The sequence below is a fragment of the Myxine glutinosa genome, chromosome 5, assembly GCF_964187855.1.
Source record: "Myxine glutinosa chromosome 5, kmMyxGlut1.1, whole genome shotgun sequence".
Taxonomy (NCBI): domain Eukaryota; kingdom Metazoa; phylum Chordata; class Myxini; order Myxiniformes; family Myxinidae; genus Myxine; species Myxine glutinosa.
In genome coordinates, this window is record NC_136265.1 from 101690943 (window position 1) to 101712739 (window position 21797).

The 21797-nt window shown below is 44.5% G+C and overlaps 2 protein-coding genes across 6 annotated transcripts in view; both read left to right on the forward strand.

Annotated features, from left to right (window-relative positions):
* LOC137413621 (uncharacterized) overlaps positions 1–21797 on the forward strand; it is a 178634-nt gene that overhangs the window by 115697 nt on the left and 41140 nt on the right. For all 4 annotated transcript variants that reach the window (XM_078778432.1, XM_078778435.1, XM_078778433.1 and 1 more), the window contains 2 exons: positions 13668–13832; positions 16328–16489. In XM_078778432.1, the coding sequence (XP_078634558.1) occupies positions 13668–13832; positions 16328–16489 (327 nt within the window). The remainder of the gene's footprint in view (positions 1–13667; positions 13833–16327; positions 16490–21797) is intronic.
* LOC137413618 (uncharacterized) overlaps positions 1–21797 on the forward strand; it is a 217936-nt gene that overhangs the window by 115614 nt on the left and 80525 nt on the right. The window lies entirely within an intron of this gene.

The window sequence follows — 21797 nt, forward strand, 5'->3', positions numbered from 1 at the left end:
AAGAAACTCACCAGATTGATATACTGAGTTAAGAAAGTAAACCCAAGTCAAGAAAAAAAAAATATTCCATATTAAATGCCAAGTCTGTATTATGGTGTCTTTGGCAAAGAGTTATTATTTCCAAATTCCAAATACCTGCACTCTCGGTCGAGTAACCTGTGGCGGAGTGTCAACCCACCCAGGATTGTAATCCTCGCCAAGAAACTGTTTCGGCAGCATCGGTGCTCTGTTTTGAGCATGGTACCTGGTGATGAGTGTTATTTCATCTCCTATTCCATTGGAAGAAGAAAATCTTTCAATCCAATAAATTCTCACATACATCGTCACCTTGCCTCTTCAAAAGGTGGATTTCAGAGAAAGGATTCAGTCCTCTTCAAAAGGATTTCACGTGCTCATCCTGAACTTGTGATTCTGGCTTTGTGTGCTGATGTTCTTTGTACCTGCAACATTGTCTACAAGAGCTCCGCATGGTTGTTGTTTTGTTGTTGGGGGTCGATTTTTGAAATGTGCACCCATTGGTCGACAGCTTTCAGACTCCACCCACATTTGTCGCTTGCCTCCACCCACCATGACACTCAGACAAAATAATACGGCCGCCATCTTGGTGGGCCGAAGACATCAGGCCTGTAGGCCTCTGCCGATTATACACTGCCGGGGTTTATTGCATCAGATTTGCATTGGCTTTGTTTGGGTCGAGTGTTAGAATGAAGGACCTTGAAAAATCTTATCAATGGCGAATAAAAATAGTGTTATGGAATTTTTGAACAGCCCCATATTGGGGTTAACAATCCGTGACTGTGATGCATCAGGTCATTCTGACATAACCGTGATGGAAGCTGTCATCGTGGATGAGAGGTGTTGAGGTCATCTTTCAACAGTGCATTAACTGTGTTTTCCAATCGTGCTGCTCATCCTTAAATAGTGCTTGAAGTGAATGTTTCCCAATTGGTCAGTTATTGGATTTTGTCGCAGGTTGTGACCCAGTGTGGTCATTCTTGTTGCTCCAAGAGAATGACTTACAAAGCCAATGCCACCATTCTCTATTTGTCTCCTCCAACAGTTATCAATTCATTGCGCTGTTTTATCGATTGGTACCCATGTGTTGCGTTCATGTTTTGTTACTTTCCCGCCCTTCGTGCAGCGGTAGACTGGGTTTTGCTATCACTTCTGTGTGTGCGTGTGCCTCTGTCTGTCTGTCTGTCTGTCTGTCCTGGAGGTAACGTTTTTTTTACCATGAGGTTTTGTGCACACATTTTCAACAAAGCTTTATCATGAGAATGAAACCTGGTGTTGGCTTAGCAGTTAGGGTGCCGGCTTGGGATCCTCGGATCCTGGGTTGTTAGGGTTAGGGTTAGAATCCCTAACTTCTGGGTTCGAATCCTGGTTGATCGCTGAATTAACTCCAGGGGGCTTGACTCAGCCTGTCATCCTTCCGAGGTCGGCAAATTGAGTACTATACCAGCTCACTGGTAATTCCCTGTGTGTTGCAAGAGGCGACTAACAGGGCTGGCGGCAGGAAGGGCATCCGGCTGTAAAATGCTTCAAAAAGGGAAACCAAGGTGCCCAAAAAAGGTCAACCCCTGCTCTGCGCGGGAAAATGGCCTCTAAAGGTGGTTCTTTGTCATGAGAATACGGAGAAGACAAATTAATAATTTTGTTGAAATGTCAAAAGGTCAAAGGTCAGCGTTACATAAAATCGTCAATTTTCATCCGATTGACCTAGAATATGAAGAATTTGCATATTGGTTCACCAATCAAAATCTGGAAGCCAATTGTTTGGTTTTTTTAGATCAAAAGGTCAAGGTTGCATAGAATAGTCAGTCTTCATCCGATTGACTTTAAATTTGAGCAGGGTTTTCATATTGGGTCACTGCAGCCTCTTGCCTTTGAGGTCAAAAGGTCAAGGTAGTCGGAAATCGTCATTTTTTATGAGGTTATGTTTTCACACCTGCCTGTTTGTGTGCAGGACATCTCAAAACGTTGTGGTCTTATTCAGATGAAATTTGTTGGGCAGGTTGAATGTGTGATAAGGCCATATTGATTTGATTTTGGTCAAGATCCTGATAGTAAGGGAAACATATGAAAATCTGTTAACTAAATTGTTACCAAAAAATTTCTTCACCAATATGTTTGTAAAGGTGTGTAATAACATGTGTTAAAATGTTGAAGGTCAACTCCCGTGGGAAACCCAGAAAAAAAGCTGTTGAATTCGGGTACTGAAAAATTCTTTTGGAGAATTTTTATTTTTTTTAATCGGCCCTTAAGTAACTTATGAGGGGTCAAATAAGGGTTTTTCATGATTCTGAGTTGATTGTTAACATTTATATTTCACCACAGACACTCCTTTGTGGAAAAATAATTTCTAAATATATCTAATTTTCTACTTTGCAGGACATGGAGTCTAGCAATATGGATGAAGACGTTACTCCACCTGTGCTCAATTGCTTCATCTGTGCACGCTCGGATACACCAGCTGAAAGGCTCATACAGGCAACTCCAAAGGGATACTCAACTTTATTGAAACAAGCAGAAACTGTCGAAAATGTTACTGTTGTGGAACGTATGAAGGAGGCTCAAAAGGAAGGAAAACTGAGGTACCACCAGAAGTGTAAAAATGATCTGTACAACAACTTTGTTGCAACCACCAAGAAGTCAGCTCAAGCATCAAAGGCAGAGAAAGAGTCATCAAAGTTGAAGAGAAGACGCACTACTTGTGAGTTCAGTTCATCAACTGGCTGCAGTTCTAGAAGATCACAGTCAGTTGACCTCCTGTATAAGGATGTATGCATTCTTTGCAACCAACCAGCCCAGCTCTACAAAAATAATCCAGCACAAGCTAGAAAGAAATACAGAGTGCCAGATAATTTGACTGCAGATACACTGAAGGCAAGCTTGCTGAAGACAGCACGGAGTCGCGGGGATGACTGGGGCGCTGAAGTCACTGGACGCCTGGAAGGGATCAACGACTTGGTAGCAGAAGAAACACTGTACCATTTGCGATGCAAACTTATGTTTGCGAGAGGTGACAGTTTGTCCAAGACTGATGAGGAAGGAAAAAGGAAGAGAGGACAGAGGAGTAGTGATGAGGAGCGAGAGGCAGTTTTTATTGAATTCTGCGAATGGTTAGACTCAGAATTAGAGCATGGGGTAATGAACATGGACCAAGTCCATGAAAAGCTGCAGGAGTTTGATCAGTCACCAGAGAAGAGCCTTTCTTATTCAAAGCATTGGCTAAAGATAAAACTTCTAGAGAAATACGAAGACACCTTGTATTTCACAACACAGGAAAGAAGGGCAGATGTACTCTGTCTCAAAGATGGCACCGACAATATTCTGCGAGAGCATCATGCTAATCTTGACCATGGAGATGAGAAGACTCAGATCATAAAGACGGCACTCAAGTTCATATCCAATGATATTGCCTTGATTGATTTAGGTCCAAAGTCACACCCCACCACACACAGTATGACTGACATCGATAGTCAGCTGACACTTGTTCCTGCAAGCCTTCAGATGTTCTTGAGACCGATTGTCAAGACAGACGAAAGAGTTGCCGTTTGGGGGCAGAATTTTATTAAGGCCTGTCGACCCCGGTCTGGAGTATTGCCACATCAAATGGGGCTTGCCATACAACTTGATCATAGATTTGGGTCAAAATGGATGCTCAACAAGTTCCACCGGCTGGGATACACTGAGTCTTACACGGAGACACAAAACTACAAATACTGCTTCCTTAATAGTAGGAGTGGAGATGATGTTCCAGATACTTCTGGCACTCTTGACACAATTGTGGAGGAAACCGATGAACAGATCAATGATGAGGTTGCGGTTGATGCTGCGCTTGAGGATCAATCAGTGATGACAGCCAAAGTGCCAGCCAGTGAAAGTGAATTGTCAAGTAATGATCAGGTGATCTTTATGGAGGTTGGGGAAACAAACAATGCAGTCACTCAGTTTGTTGGAGACAATATAGATTTAAACATTGTCTCTATTCACGGAAACACTCCCTTTCACTCAATGGGTTGGATCGAAGTCACCTCTCCGGCACCACCTTTGCCTTTGCCTTTGCCATCCGGCACCACATTCACTCCGTGCCTACCTGCAGACCCGGGACTGGATCCTTCTACAGAGCATGTCTCTGAACCCCAGTGACTATGGATGGACAATAGGTGTGCATGGGTATGAGCCAGTTCCAACACTGGACCCCACGGCTCCTGAGGAGCTATTGCAGTTCACGAGCTGTAATTGTCATGGAGATTGCAGCAACCGGCGATGCAGCTGCAAGAAGAATGAGGTCACGTGCATCTCGGTCTGTGGAGTCTGTAATGGCATTTCATGCAGAAACTGCAGTCATGATGTTGTTGAGTCTGAAGAAGACATAGACAATGACTGTTGAAACTTCTGACATTGTGAATGAGAAATAACTCTTGAGTATTATATATGTATGTGAAATAAAAGCTACTTTGTGTGTAAATGTAAAAGTGAAAATATAAATGTTAACAATCAACTCAGAATCATGAAAAACCCTTATTTGACCCCTCATAAGTTACTTAAGGGCCGATTAAAAAAAAAAAAAAATTCTCGAAAATAATTTTTCGGTACCCGAATTCAACAGCTTTTTTTCCGGGTTTCCCACGGGAGTTGAACTTCAACATTTTAACACATGTTATTACTTATTACACACCTTTACAAACATATTGGTGAAGAAATTTTTTGGTAACAATTTAGTTAACAGATTTGTGAAATATCTCATAAAATGCCCTTACTATGATCCAGATATGAGAATTAAAAAAATTTTTTATGTGGTTCTTCACTGTTGAGAGATAGGGCTAAAACTATACTTTGCGCGATATCTCAAAATGTTGTGGATGCGTTATGACAAAACCATTCAGATTTTTTTTTTGTTTTTTTGTTTTTTTTGTATACAAGATCGAGGCTCGTGAAAGAGCTAACATTAATCACACAAAAAGACAAACCGACACACAAAACACAAAAAACAAGGGGAGCGGTAGACAAGATGGGGAGAGAGGGGGAAGGACACAAAAGAGAGGGGGAAGGACACAAACACAACATTTGAGAGCAGGGACATCGGGAGGACTTGGGGGGAGGTGGGAGAGGATTAAAACATATGAACACTGCAAGGACTCTGGGGTGAATTACCGGGGGTAGAAAAGATCAAGGTTTTCGATGGGGGAAGATAAGAGATGGTGGTGAACAGCTGTTTTAAAGACCTGGAGGGAGGAGTGGGATTGAAGGGAGTGGGGGAGTTTGTTCCAGAGGCGGGAGAAAAGGGGAATGAAAGAGTGAAGGAGAGCAGAGAGCCTAGACTTTGGCAGTTTAACCAGAAGAGGGTTGCAGGCAGATCTTGTGCGACCTGAAGGAATATTGGGGGGACAGAGCACAGAGAGAGCTGGGGGAGCAAGGCCGGAGAGGAGTCGGTAGAAGACAGAAAGACCACCAACCTGCCTGCGGTGAGTGAGTGAAAGGCCTTCGGCGTTGACTACATCGCAGGAGATTCCAATGATTCTGAAAGCTTTGGCCTCAACAGCGTGAAGCCGAGCAAGGTGTGAGGCAGGAGCACCAGCCCAGAGGGGGGAACAGTATTCCATTGAGCTGCGGATGAAAGCCTTGTATGTGGTGAGGAGCTCAGGTGTGCCAAGGAAGGACTTCGCACGACGGAGGATGCCCAGTCGGCGACTGGCTTTGGAGGCCAGCTTGGAAATGTGGTTTTCCCAAGAAAGATCATGGCAGATAGTGAGACCCAAAAGCTTGAGCGACAGAACTTCTTGGAGAGGATTGTTGAGAAAGTAGATGGGAGGGTTGTCCAGTCGGTCCTTTCGGAGAGACATTGTAAGAGTGTGAGATTTGTCAGGATTGAAAGACATGTTCCACTTGTTTGACCAGTCTGTGATTTTGTCCAGGTCTGCAGAGAGTGAGGAGGCTGCAGACTGCCGATCTGAGGGATGAGGAATGGAGCGACAGAGAGTAGAGTCGTCAGCAAAGAGATATAGAGGATTTTCAAGAGAGTCAGAGAGATCATTGATGAAGACCAGAAAAAGCACAGGGCCCAGAACACTACCTTGGGGAACTCCAGCCTGAACAGGAAGAGGAGATGAGAGAAACCCATTCAGGGCCACACGTTGACTACGACCAGAGAGGAAGTCCGCCAGCCATGCGTGGAGATTTCCATGGATACCAAAGGAGGAGAGTTTGGAGAGCAGAGCAGGGTGCCAGACCGTATCGAAGGCACGTGAAATGTCAAGGGAGACAGCTCTAATTTCCTGTTTGGCGTTGAGGACCTCCATCCATTGTTGAGAAAGCAGAAGCAGCATGTCCAGAGTAGAGTGACCAGGTCTGAAACCAAATTGATGATCAGAGATCAAGCCATTGGAGAAGAGGAAAGATTTAATATCTGAAGCAATGATGGATTCCATGATTTTGCTGATAATTGGGAGAAGGCTGATTGGTCTGTAGTTGCTGGGATCTGTTTTTGCACCTTTTTTGTGCAAAGCGGTGATGTTGGCTGATTTCCAAGCAGATGGCAGATGACCTTGAGCAAAAGAGAGGGTGAAGAGAACAGAAAGAGGGAGTGAAAGTGCAGAAGAACATGATTTTAGGACCCGTGGGCTGATGCCGTCAGGACCAGTTGCAGAATCAGAGTCGAGGGTTGCCAGAAACTTTTCCACCTTGTCAGGAGGAAAGGACACAGAGTCCAGGAGCAGCTGGGTACGACTGGGTACGGTGGGTACAGAGAGGGATGGGTTTGGGACACAAGATTTAGAGGCAAACACAGAGTTGAGGCATTCAGCTTTTTCACGTGCGGAGTCAGCCGTTAAGCCGTTTGAGGTGAGGGAGGGGATGGAGGGGGAACAAACACCAGAAACAGATTTGACCAGACGCCACCAGGATTTGGAAGAGGGAGACAGATAAGAGAGTTCGGTCTTGAGAATGGTGAGATATTGTTTCCTGGCTCTCCTGAGGGTGGACACACACTTGTTTCGGGCTTTGTGAAAGGAAATGAGATTTCCTTCCGTTGGATTTGCTTTCCAGGAGACGAAAGCAAGTTGTTTCAGGGCAACAGCCTCACCACAAGATTCCGTGTACCATGGACGGGAGGAAGGGTATGACAACTGAAGACGAGATGGTATAAATCTGTGCATGAGAGAGAGCAATTTACTTTGAAAGAATTCCCAGGATGAGTTGATGTCAGAGGCGGTAGAGATGGGAGACCAGTCCAGATGATTGATGGCTGCTTGAAGACCGTGCCAGTTGGCCTGAGTGAAATGCCAGACTCGTCGACGCTGAGGAGGCTCTCTGAGAATGGTCAGAGAGATGTCCACTTTGACAAGCACATGATCAGATGAGCCGATTGGAGCAGAAGAAGAGCAGCAGACATTTTCAGGGAAGTTTGTCATAACCAAATCCAGAAGAGAAGATGCTCCGTTGACTGAGATCCGGGTCGGGAAATTGACAGATTGTGTCAGTCCCAGTGAGTCGCAGAAGTCCTTTGCTGAAGAGCCATGGCTGGTGAGAGAGGTACCCACACCCAGCCAACTGGCATGGTGACAATTGAAATCACCACATATGAGGAAGAGAGAGTTGGGATGGGTAGATAGAAGTTGGTCCATATTATCAGACAGTGAGATGTAGATGGAGTCATCGCTGATTGGTGGACGGTACAACACACATATGAACAAAAGGTGGGAGCGAAGGGGAAGCCGTAGCCAAAGGTATTCCTGGGGGTGAGGTGGAGAGAGGGCAGTGGAGGGCGAGTGAGGAAGAGAGTTTTTTATAAAGATAGCAACCCCACCTCCAGGACGAGGCTCAGGTCTATCATACCGGAGGAGGGAGTAACCTGGGAGAGATACCAAGGCATCAGAGACATCATGAAGGAGGAAAGTTTCTGTTAAGCAGATCACATCTGGTTTGTCAGAAGCAACCTGTATGGAGAGGTCAGTCAAGTTTGAGCGAAGGCCCCGGATGTTTGAGGTCCATACCGTTAATGAAGAGGAAGGGGGAGCATCGGGTCCAGAACAGGGGGGGGAGGGGTAGGGTAAGATGTGGAAGAGGAGGAAGAGGTAGGGAGAGCTGTTGAAGGTGTGTCAGAGATTTCAGAATAGCTTGGAGAAAGGGAAGAATGGGGCGGACAAAAGGTTTGATGGAGATTGGGTGAGGCACAGTGAGGTGTTATTTGAGGAGGGGGAAGAGCAAGGCAGAAGGTTTGGGGAGATGAAGGTGAAAGTTGGAAGGAGGAAGAAGCAGGGAGGATGCTTTGAGGAGGAGGGGAGAGAGGGGAGTCTAGGAGGGGAGGAGCGAGGGAGAGTCTCGGAGGGGAGGGGTGTGGGGGGAGTTTAGGAGGGAGGGGAGGGAAGGGGCAAGGGGGGAGATTTGAAAGGGATGGGTGATGGGGAGGATTTGGAGGGGAGGGGTGAGATTGGATTTTGAAAAGTGTGCGATTCATGGGAAACGAACATTTTTTGCAAAATGAGTTTGAGACCTTCGAGTCAATAATACGTTTGAGGACACTGGAGGAGGGATGGAGTTCTGGATAGTTTAGGGAATGTAGAAAGGAGGAACTGTAAGAGATGGTATTATATATATTTTTTGGAATGAATAGATTTGGTGAGCAAGACGAAAGCATCCTTTTGTAGGAAAAGAAGAAAAGGGTGTTATAATATATGAGAGAAAATAGTTGTTCAGGGGAGAGATTATACATTTCTAACCGCGTGATCGCGAACGAAGAACGAACGAACAAAAAGAACAAATAAACGAATTAGACCTGGGAAGGAAATAGTTTTTTGGGGTTTTTTTTTTTTTTTTTTTTTTTTTTTTTGTTTTTTGTGAGTTCAGATATTAAACAAGGAGGTACGGGGTGAACGACTGGGACGAAACAGTGAACGAAAATAATTTCAGCGCATTCGACGAATCGCTGAGAGAAAAACAAACCACAAGGTCGGAGACGGTACGGTAGTCCAAGCCTACGAGTACTAGGCCGCAGAATACTCGATACCATTAACCGACGATTGTGTATACAGATACGAAAAATTAGCACCGAAAATTTTCCAAAAGATACGCTATAGGTACATACACCGAAAGATAGATACAGTCTCGACAAAAACACGATTGAGAAATATCACTTAGCTTCGAAAGCGTGAGCGCATGGAGCAGCTTCGAAAAGACGTGACCTCGCCGTGATCTCGCGAGACTCTTTTTTTTCCATGATGAGTTGGGTAATTTGACAGATGAGTTGGGTAATTTGACAAGAACAAGCCGATTACATTGTGGTTCGGGTCCAGATCCAGATCTGTTCAGCTTTGCGCAGGTGTGCGGTTGACTGAGTGCTGTTCTAGTTTTTAGCTGTTTTCATCAAGAAGTCTGAATACAAAGCGGATGTGGACAGGCTTTACATTTACAGATGCTTTCAAGTCTCAACACTAAATCAATACAATAGAACACCCAACATCCATCAATAAACACCAACAACCTTTCAATGGTGTTGAACTCTCAAAATAACAGCGGGGGTTCTTCTTCTTGCTCGGCCTGTCGCACCCACTGCTTGTTTATTTTTTAGCGTTGAATATTATCGTGCGAATCCCTCAAGGTCAACACCAGGGACCGCCGAAGACCGAACGGATTTAATGGAGGCTACGACCAACTCGGATTCGGCTATAAAACGCGGGATAAGAAGAAGTGAAGAGGAAAAAGGCAGCAAGCGCTTACCTATGGCGGGAATGAACTCGAACGAAAATGCAGGGTAAAATGTACAAAAAGAAACACGTTTATTCTGGAACCCGAGACAATGAAATGCGACGATGAATAAATAGTCCTAAATTGGGATCCCACACACCACACTCAAATATGCCACACAGGAATGGATTACGAAAGGAAATGTCTCGTCGTGTAATGTTCTGTGGGGTGCGTCCTTTTCTGTCTGTGGTCTGTCGTCCAACGCGGCTCCCTCCACCGGTGCGAAGAAACCCTTTGTCCGCTTCGCCCACGCACTCCGCCAGGCCCGAGCCAACGCCCCACTCCAGGCTCCTCGTCGACCGCCCACGACGTCCGCGCACCACTCCACGCTCCAGAAGCACCGAGCACCGCTCTAAGCACCACGAGCGAACCGTCAGCATGAAGAAGAGAAGCGCAGAGACCAACAGATGTCGTGTAGCATCAAGAGACCAGTGAAGAAGAACGGCAAAGAGGGAGAGAGAGCAAGAGAGACACAATGTCGTGCAGCCCAAGCGACCAGCGAAGAACCCAAGAGCTGCTAAAATGTCGTGCAGCACGCCCTTTCATCACTTCGTCCACTCTCCTCCAATGTTCCCTTTCGCTGGCGCCCTCTCATTGGCCGAGTGCCTCCCACCTGGTATTGCTCGCCCCTCTCCCTGCCCAGTCAACAGTCCTCCTGGGCGTGGCTCCCAGCCTTGCCACGAGGATGGTTGCTAGGCCAGCTGGTGGTGTGGCTGGCTGCGGCCCCATCGGCGGCGCCCCGTCCTGGCTTTCTGGCTGTTTTCCAAAGTCGTTGTGGTAAGGGAGGAGAATTAATTAATGTGTGCACTAAAGGGCCTATCTAAGTGTTTATATGTGTGGGTTGCCATAAGGGACAAAGGAATGACTACCAGGTCTGACACAGGGGTTTATCTTAGTCCCGACACTATTTAACACCCGAACATCCTTGTATGTTCACAGGTATACACTTACCCCAACAAACCGCCTAAAACACAGAACTTATTACAGGGTGGATTCCCTATCGCGACAGTCGAAGCATGTTACCTATACAGATATACCTGGCTCTAGATATTCCTTTACCCCCCCCCGACATAATACGTTTATGTTGAATGTTTTTCAGCAAGATTCTCACCTGGGTACAGGTGCCATCTTGGAAAAACCAAAAAACGTTGCACCTCTAAATGTCCAAAACAACTCCATGGAAAAATTTTTTGAAAAGTGGCTCATTGTAAAGAACTCCGCAATGGGAATGAATGTTGTTAACAATGACGTCATTGGTGCCTTCATGATGAAGTCAGAGTTCGACAGAGACACCACTTAGTCTGATCAGTTTGAAATTTATTGAGCGTAATCTACGCAACAATTATCTTAGAGAATGTAAATTTATGATGTCATCGCTCACATGGTCTGGCAGCCATATTGAATCAAAGAAAAAAACCCTTCAAAAACAGAAGGGTTGGCTCGACCCAAGCTGACTGCACAGAGTAAGTATTCTATGAATACCATCTAGTTTACGTAAGCAGTTTGTTTCATGGGCATTTCTAAAAGTTAATTTAGAATAATAAACACGTGTTGCGATAATAAACACGTGTTGGAGCCTGGTGTTGGCTTAGCGGTTAGGGTGCCGGCTTGGGATCCTAGGATCCTGGGTTCGAATCCCGGTCGATCGCTGAATTAACGCGACGGGGGTTGACTCAGCCTGTCATCCTTCCGAGGTCGGCAAATTGAGTACCAGCTTGCTGGGATGAATGATCACGGTGTGTACCCCGATTCAGAATAGGTACACCGTATCCCTGCGCATCGTAAGAGCGTGACCAAGCGTTGGCGTCAGGAAGGGCATCCGGCCATAAAAACATTGCCTCAAAACAGGGAACCATGATTGTCATGGGGCCCGCAAGGCTAACCCCCGCTCTAGCGGGGAAAATGGCCTTAAAACGATCATTCATACATTTCATTCAAACGCGTGACTTATCACTGATAAATTTCTGAATTAAACTCAAGGAAGAATATCATAAGAAAAACGATTGGAAAAATCCTTTTGAACAGTACTGCATGTTTACATCCAGAATATATTTTCGCTTTTCTGCAGTGGAACAAATACATACGTACAGTGCATTCAGAAAGTATTCAGACCCCTTCACTTTTTTCACATTTTGTTATGTTGCAGCCCCATGCTGAAATCGTTTAAATTCATTTTTTCCCTCATCAATCCACACTCAATACCCCATAATGACAAAGAGAGAACAGGATTTTAGAAAGTTATGCAAATTTATTAAAAAGAAAAAACTGAAATATCACATTGGCATAAGTATTCATACCCTTTGTAATGACACTTGAAATTTAGCTCAGGTGCCTCCCATTTCTCTTGATCATCTTTGAGATGTTTGTACACCTTGATGGGAGTCCACCTGTGGTAAATTCAATTGATTGGACATGATTTGGAAAGGCACACACCTGTCTATATAAGGTCTCACAGCTGACAATGCATATCAGAGCAAAAACCAAGCCATGAGGTTGAAGGAACTCCCTGCAGAGCAGTTGCACCTCCATATCCAGAGCAACCAAACAGTTCAATCTTGGTTTCATCAGACCACAGAATCTTATTTCTCACAGTCTGAGAGTCCTTTAGGTGCTTTTTTGCAAACTCCAAGCACGTCTTTCATGTGTCTTTCACTGAGGAGAGGCTTCCGTCTGGCCTCTGTGCCATAAAGCCCAGATCGGTGGAGTGTTGCAGTGATGGTTGTCTTTCTGTAAGTTTCTCCCATCTCCACACAGGATCTCTGGAGCTCAGCCAGAGTGACCATCGGGTTATTGGTCACCTCTCTTACCAAGACTCTTCTCCCTCGATTGCTCAGTTTGGCCGGGCGGCCAGCTCGAGGAAGAGTCCTGGTTGTTCCAAACTTCTTCCATTTAAAGATTATGGAGGTCACTGTGCTCTTGGGAACCTTCAATAATAATAAAAACCACCTTTAGAGGCCATTTTTCCCCGCAAAGCGGGGGTTGGCCTTTTTCGGGGACCGTGGTTGTTGTTGTTTTTTGGGTCCCCTTTTTGAAGCAATGTTTTACGGCCGGATGCCCTTCCTGCCGCCAACCCTTTTTGTCGCCTTTTACGACAAGCAGGGAATTACCAGTGAACTGGTACTCAATTTCTTTCTGTAAGTTTCTCCCATCTCCACACAGGATCTCTGGAGCTCAGCCAGTGACAATCGGGTCTTGGTCACCTCTCTTACCAAGACTCTTCTCACTCGATTGCTCAGTTTGGTCGTGCGGCCAGCTCGAGGAAGAGTCCTGGTTGTTCCAAACTTCTTCCATTTAAGGATTATGGAGGCCACTGTGCTCTTGGGAACCTTCATTGCAGCAGAGATTGTTTTTGTCGGCTTCCCCAGATCTGTGCCACGAAAAAATCCTGTCTCTGAGCTCTGCAAGCAGTTCCTTCGACATCATGGCTTGGTTTTTGCTCTGATATGCATTGTCAGCTGTGAGACCTTATATAGACAGGTGTGTGCCTGTCCAAATCATGTCCAATCAATTGAATTTACCACAGGTAGACTCCAATCAAGGTGTAGAAACATCTCAAAGATGATCAAGAGAAATGGGAGGCACCTGAGCTAAATTTCAAGTGTCATAGCAAAGGGTCTGAATACTTATGTCAATGTGATATTTCACTTTTTTCTTTTTAATAAATTTGCAAAACTTTCTAAAATCCTGTTTTCTCTTTGTCATTATGGGGTATTGAGTGTAGATTGATGAGGGAAAAAATGAATTTAAACGATTTCAGCATGGGGCTGCAACATAACAAAATGTGAAAAAAGTGAAGGGGTCTGAATACTTTCTGAATGCACTGTACATGTTAGACTTGGGGTACGTTTGTCAGAATGATGTTATGGGTATTGATCAGAATCTGATTCTTTTTTACAGATCATGTGATGTTGTATTTACAGGTGAATCTACAAGGGAGACTGCACCTTCTTTGATGAACGACGCAGACACATGCCCGCAGGACTCGTCAAATGAAACCAACAAGAGGACTTTTTACAAAGAAGACAAACTGAAGGAGGAAATGTTTGCAGAGAATAATTTTCACAAGGCTCACAATGGAAAGAAAGGTGAACATCCATGCAAATGCACAAAATGTGGAAAATCTTTTCATCAATCATTGAGCCTTAAAATACATATGAGATTTCACAGCGGAGAACGACCGTACAAATGCACAAATTGTGGAAAATCTTTAAATCGATCATCCACCCTTAAATCACATGTGATAATTCACGATGGATTACGCCCATACAAATGCACAACTTGTGGAAAATCATTCAGCCATTCATCCACCCTAAGAACACACATGGCAATTCACAATGGAGAATGCTCATATAAATGCACAAGTTGTGGGAAATCTTTCAATCGATCATCTAACTTTAAAAGGCACATAAGAATTCACAATGGTGAATGCCAATGTAAATGTACAATTTGTGGAAAATCTTTCAGTCGATCAACTGACCTGAAAACGCACATGAGAGTTCACAATGGTGAATGCCCATACAAATGCACAACTTGTGGAAAATCATTCAGCCATTCATCCACCCTTAGAACACACATGGTAATTCACAATGGAGAACGCTCATACAAATGCACAAGTTGTGGAAAATCCTTCAATCATTCATCGTCCCTTAAGGACCACATGAGAATACACAGTGGTGAACGCCCATACAAATGCTCAATTTGGTGAAAATCTTTTAATCAGTCATCCAAACTTAAAACGCACCTGAGAAACTGGAAAACATAATAATTCTGGAACCCCCCTCCCCCCACACAAATAACTGGAAAACACCCCCTCCACCCCAAATCTCCACGCATGACTTGCGGACTTCCTCTGATCATAGCCAACGTGTGGCCCTGAATGGATTTCTCTCATCTCCCCTCCTGTTCTGGCTGGAGTTCCCCAAGGCAGTGTTCTGGGCCCTCTGCTATTTCTGGTCTTCATCAATGATCTCTCTGACTCCATGGAAAATCCTCTCTATCTCTTTGCTGATGACTCCACTCTCTGCCGCTCCATTCCTCTTCCCTCAGATCGGCAGTCTGCAGCCTCCTCACTCTCTGCAGACCTGGACAAAATCACAGACTGGGCAAACAAGTGGAACGTGTCTTTCAATCCTGACAAATCTCACACTCTTACTATGTCTCTCCGAAAAGATCGACTGGACAACCCTCCCATCCACTTTCTGAATAATCCTCTCCAAGAAGTTCTGTCCCTCAAGCTTTTGGGTCTCACTATCTGCCATGATCTTTCCTGGGAAAACCACATTTCAAATCTGGCCTCCAAAGCCAGTCGCCGACTGGGCATCCTCCGTCGTGCGAAGTCCTTCCTTGGCACACCTGAGCTCCTCACCACAAACAAGGCTTTCATCCGCAGCTCAATGGAATACTGCTCTCCCCTCTGGGCTGGTGCTCCTGCCTCACATCTAGCCCGTCTTCACGCTGTTGAAACCAAAGCATTCAGAATCATTGGAATCTCCCGCGATGAAGCTAACTCCAAGGGCCTCTCACTCACTCACCGCAGGCAGGTTGGTGGTCTTTCCGTCTTCTACCGACTCCTCTCTGGCCTTCCCCCCCAGCTCTCTCTGGGCTCTGTCCCGCAAATATTCCTACAGGTCGCACAAGATCTGCCTGCAACCCTCTTATGGTTAAACTGCCAAAATCAAGACTTTCTGCTCACCTTCACTCCTTCATTCCTCTTTTCTCCCGCCTCTGGAACAAACTCCCTCACTCTCTTCAATCCCACTCCACCCTCCAGGTCTTTAAAACAGCTGTTCACCACCATCTCTTATCTTCCCCCCTCCAAAACCTTGATCTTTTCTACCCCCTCTAATTTCACCCCAATTCCACTTTTTTGAAATACCAACTTCTGTCCTGGAAGTCCTTGGTGTCCTTGTGTTTTATACTCCTCCCTCCCCCCCCCCCCCCTTCCCATGCCTCCTCCCCCCAAGGCCTCTCCCTTCCACACATCTCCCTGCTCTCAAATGTTGTGTTTGTGTGCTTCCCCTTCTCTCCCCATCTTGTCTTCCACTCCCTCTTTTTATATATTTTGTTTGTCTGGTTGATTTGTTTGTGAAGTAAATGTTAGCTCTTTCACGAGCCTCGATTCAGTATACAAAAAAAAGAAAAAAAAAGAAAAGGATGTGAGACCTTATATAAACAGGTGTGTGCCTTTCCAAATCATGTCCAATCAATTGAATTTACCACAGGTGGACTCCAATCAAGGTGTAGAAACATCTCAAAGATGATCAAGAGAAATGGGAGGCAACTGAGCTAAATTTCAAGTGTCATAGCAAAGGGTCTGAATACTTATGTAAATGTGATATTTCAGTTTTTTCTTTTTAATAAATCTGCAAAACTTTCTAAAATCCTGTTTTCCCTTTGTCATTATGGGGTATTGAGTGTAGATTGATGAGGGAAAAAATGATTTAAATGATTTCAGCATCAGGCTGCAACATAACAAAATGTGAAAAAAGTGAAGGGATCTGAATACCTTCTGAATGCACTGTACGTATATTTGATCAGAATCTGTTTTTTTTTCATAGATCATGTGATGTTGCATTTACAGGAGAATCCACTGAATCTGTAAGGGAGACTGCACCTTCTTTTATGAACGGCCTGCAGGACTCGCCAAATGAAATCAACAAGAGGACTTTTTACAAAGAAGAAAAACCAAATGAGGAAATATTTGCAGAGAATAATTTTCACAATGCTCACAATGGAAAGAAAGGTGAACATCCATACAAATGCACAAATTGTGGAAAATGTTTTAATTGGTCATCCAGCCTTAAAGCACACATGAGAATTCACAATGGTGAACGGCCATACAAATGCACAATTTGTGGAAAATCTTTCATTCATCCATCCCACCTTAAAAAACACATGAGAATTCACAATGGTGAACGCCCATATGAATGCACAATTTGTGGAAAATGTTGTAGTCAGTCATACAACCTTAAAAGACACATGAGAATTCACAATGGTGAACGCCCATACAAATGCACAAGTTGTGGAAAATCTTTTAATCAATCATCCTCCCTCAGAACACACATGGGGAATCGCAATGTTGAACGTCCATACAAATGCACAATTTGTGGAAAATCTTTTCATCGATCATCCTTCCTTAAAAGACACATTAGAATTCACAATGTTGAACGCCCGTAGAAATGCACAATTTGTGGAAAATGTTGTAGTCAGTCATCCACCCTTAAACTAAACATGAGAATACACGATATAGAACATTCGTACAAATGCACAATTTGAGGAGAATCATTCATTCACTTGTGCAACCTCAAAATACATTTTATGAGTCATCTAACTTGAAAAGATAAGAATTTACAATGGTTTGAAGGTATATTGCAAACAAGAAGAATACCCACGTATTTGCACAAAATAATTTTTCACAATTTTTTTATTTTAATTTTTTTTTTTATATACAAAGTCGAGGCTCGTGAAAGAGCAACACATAAAACCCAAAGACAGAAGGAGCAACAACAGCTCAGCCGCGAATTGGTCGGCCACACCAGCTCATAGAATGGGAACGCCGAGTGCTGAAGCACGTTGCGTGTAAAAAAAACGTCTGTCCTCGGTTGCAACACCCACTAACGAGTTCCAAACTGCCTCTGGAAGCAACGTCTGCACAACAACTGATCGACGGCAGTTTCATGAAATGGGTTTCCATGGCAAAGCAGCCGCGCACAATCCTAAAATCACCATGTGCAATGCCAAGCGTCGGCTGGATTGGTGTAAAGCTCACCGCCATTGGACTCTGGAGCAGTGGAAACGCGTTCTCTGGAGTGATGAATCACGCTTCACCATCAGGTAGTCTGACAGACTAATCTGGGTTTGGCGGATGCCAGGCGAACGCTACCTTCCTGAATGCATAGTGCCATCTGTAAAGTTTGGTGGAGGAGGAATAATGGTCTGGGGCTGTTTTTCATGGTTCGGGCTAGGCCCCTTTGTTCCAGTGAAGGGAAATCTTAAAGCTGCAGCATGCAATGACATTCCAGACGATTGTATGCTTCCAGCTTTGTGGCAACAGTTTGGGGAAGGCCCTTTCCTGTTTCAGCATGACAATGGCCCCATGCACAAAGCGAGGTCCATAGAGAAATGGTTTGTTGAGATCGGTATGGAAGAACTTGACTGGCCTGCACAGAGCCCTGACCTCAACCCCATCGAACACCTTTGCGATGAATTGGCACGCCGGCTGCGAACCAGGCCTAATTGCCCAACATCAGTGCCCGACCTCACTCATGCTCTTGTGGCTGAATGGAAGCAAATCCCCGCAGCAATATTCCAACATCTAATGGAAAGTCTTCCCAGAAGAGTGGAGGCTGTTACAGCAGCAATGGGGGGACCAACTCCATATTAATGCCCATGATTTTGGAATGAGATGTTCAATGTTCAGGTGTCCACATACTTTTGGTCATGTCGTGTACCAATGATTCTAAAAGGCTTGGTTTCAACAGCGTTTAGCCGAGCTTGGTGTGAGGCAGGAGCACCAGCCCAGAGGGGAGAGCAGTTTTCCATTGATCTGTGGATGAAAGCTTTGCTGAAGATGAAAGATGAAAGCTGAAGGGAAAGGTGTATGCTGCATGTGTGAGAAGTGTTATGATTTATGGGAGCGAGACATGGGTAATGAACGTAGAGCAGCAACGAAGGTTGGAAAGGGTGGAAATGCGAATGGTTCGACGGATGTGCGGAGTATCGTTGAGTGAGAGGAAGACAAATGATGAATTGCGAAAGATGATGGGAATAGAGCCTGTGATTGATGCTGTGAAGAGGAACAGGTTGAGATGGTTTGGTCATGTGTTGAGGAAGGATGAAAGTGACTGGTTGAGAAGAGTGATGGAAATGAATGTAGAAGGAAGCAGAGGACGGGGAAGACCGAGAAAAACTTGGCTAAAGATGGTGGAAGAAGAAATGCGGGCAAGGGGGTTAACAAGGAGAGATGCAGAAAATAGGGCAAAATGGAGAAGATTGTCATGGGGACCGCAAGGCTAACCCCTGCTCTAGCAGGGAAAATGGCCTTTAAAATGCATGTTGTTGTTGTTGTTGTTGTTGTTGTGGATGAAAGCTTTGTATGTGGTAAGAAACTCAGTCGTGCCAAGGAAGGACTTCGCATGATGGAGGTTGCCCAGTCGGCAACTGCCTTGGAAGCCAACTTGGAAATGTGGTTTTCCCAGGAAAGATTATGGCAGATTTTAAGACCAAAATCTTGAGTGACAGAACCTCTTTGAGAGGATTGTTGAGAAAGTAGATTGGGAGGGTTTTCCAGACGTTCTTTTTGGAAAGATATTGTAAGAGTGTGAGATTTGTCAGGATTGAAAGACATGTTCCACTTATTTGACCAGTTTTTTATTTCAACCAGGTCTGCAGAGAGTTCTTCCAATTATCAGCAAAGTAATGGAATCCATCATTGCTTCGGACATCAAATCTTTCCTCTTCTCCAATGGCTTGATCTCTGATCATCAATTTGGTTTCAAACCAGGTCACTCTACTCTGGACATGTTGCTTCTGCTTTCTCAACAATGGATGGAGGTCCTCAATGCCAAACAGGAAATTAGAGCTGTCTCCCTTGACATATCACGTGCCTTCGATATGGTCTGGCCCTGCTCACCAAACTCTCCTCCTATGGTATCCATGGAAATCTCCATGCATTGCTTGCGGACTTCCTGTCTGGTCATTGTCAACATGTGGCCCTGAATGGGTTTTACCTGGCGGGTTCACCTGGCGGGGAACGCGACTCGCGCCAAGGCGTGTTTTCCCGCGCAAGGACTTGTGGACCCGTTTGAGGGCCGGCAGGGTTCGAGGGCCGCTCAAGGCTGAGTACTAAGCAGGCAAAACGCACCACACACATTTTACTTTCATTTATTTATCCCTGTGTCTGTTTCATGAGTCTGTGTGGAGACGTCTCCATTTAGGAATTTTAGTTACTTTGCGGTTCTGTTATCCTGGCATTTATTTTATTAAACCCATTGTTTTGTTGAATTTTAATTCCTTGTCCTGCCCTGTCCTGTTTATTTGTTGGTGGATCGGAAAAACTGCCGTGCCGCGGCCGCCAACCAGGTAAGCCCTCGCTGCATCCTCGCGCGTATAAATGGCACCGCCATAGTTTGGGTGAACGCCTCGGGGTTAAAGTTCGGTTGGCCATCCGTCATCAGGGGTGTTAATCCCGGTGAACGCGACAATATTTTCATTATACTCGAATCGTGAACCAACGAATATTTGTTTTTGTTGAGGGAAGAACTGTATTATTGTCATCATCTACAATATCACAAATTAAATATACCCATGGTTGAGAACCGAGTTGAGTGAATTTTTACCTCCACCCCCAAAGGTGCATGGAGGTTATGTTTTCACCCCTGTCTGTCTGTTTGTGAACAAGATATCTCAAAAAGTTGTGGACGGATTCGAACGAAATTTGGCAAAGATGTAGTGTATGTGACAAGGACGAAATGATTACATTTTGGTGAAGATCCGGATTCGGATCCAGCGAGTATAATTTTTTAATTGATTCTACACCATTGGGAGATAGGGCCAAAAACGATATATATCAGGATATCTCAAAAAGTTATGGACGGATTTGGACGAAACTTGGTGGACCGGTTGTGTGTGTGTCAATGAAGAATCGATTCAATGTTGGTGAAGATCCGAATCCGGATCCGGCCAGTCGAATTTTTGCAGTGATTCTTCACCATTGGGAGATAGGGCCAAAACGATACATAGCAGGATATCTCAAAAAGTTGTGGACGGATGATTTTTATTAAATGTGATTCTGTATTGTGATTTTCTTGTCTACTCTAGGATACAAAACGTAAACTGTTCATCTGGCGGAGGTATGCTCTCAACTGAGTGCCGTTCTAGTTTATGTTGTCTCTCTTTCAAAGTCAGATTGAAGCACTCAATAACAACTGCCTTTTCTTCATTAAAGGTGCTGTATAATGTAATACCGTTATCTTTAAGGAAATTCATAAATGTTTTATTATAAAACTCTGTTCCCTCATCAGTGCATAATTTATTGGATTTTATTTTGTTTTTATTAAATATCTGTTGCAAGGCTAACATGAGAGTAATACCTCTTTTATTTTGTAAAGGAACAACCCATGCATATCTACTCCTCAAATCAATAACGGTTAAAGCATACTTGCATACCTTATCATGATTTAGTTCAATTAAATCATCAGACTAGATGTAATCAACCCCTTTGGAATCAACCTTCCTTCTTTTAAACTTTGTGATTAGAGGTTTATGTAATTGGTTCACGAGTTATCAAACAGAGTGACCACTATATTTGTCATGGGTGTGTGTCTGTGTGTCTGTCTGTCTGTCCGCAGCATAACTACCCGATGATATCATCCGACCTTGATGAAACTTGGGTGTGAGGTTGATATCATGATCTCGTTGTGTCCTGCATAGAGTGGGCGTATTGCACCCATTGTGGGCGGAGCGACGCCCGAAAAAGATGTCTTTTTCGTGGGTAATCAGGTTCAAGCTACATCTTCTCCGAGGGGTTTGGTGGAATCTGACAGGGGTTTCGGTATTTGGTTAGGCCAATGTCATGTGTCCAGCCCCACGCAGCTCGATTTTTCATTTTCGCCCCAAGGTCAAGGTCACAAGGTCACGAAATTTAGAAAAATCGATTTTTGATGGTTTTATTACATTGTTCGCTTCCTGATATGGTGAAATGTCGTACAACAACAGGCATTTTAAGGCCATTTTCCCTGCTAGCTCGGGGGTTAGCCTTGCAGTCCCCATGACAATCTTCTCCATTTTGCCATATTTTCTGCATCTCCCCTTGTTAACCCCCTTGCCCGCATTTCTTCTTCCACCATCTTTAGCCAAGTCTTTCTCGGTCTTCCCCGTCCTCTCCTTCCTTCTACATTCATTTCCATCATTATTCTCAACCAGTCACTTTCATCCTTCCTCAACACATGACCAAACCATCTCAACCTGTTCCTCTTCACAGCATCAATCACAGGCTCTATTCCCATCATCTTTCGCAATTCGTCATTTGTCTTCCTCTCTCTCAACGATAC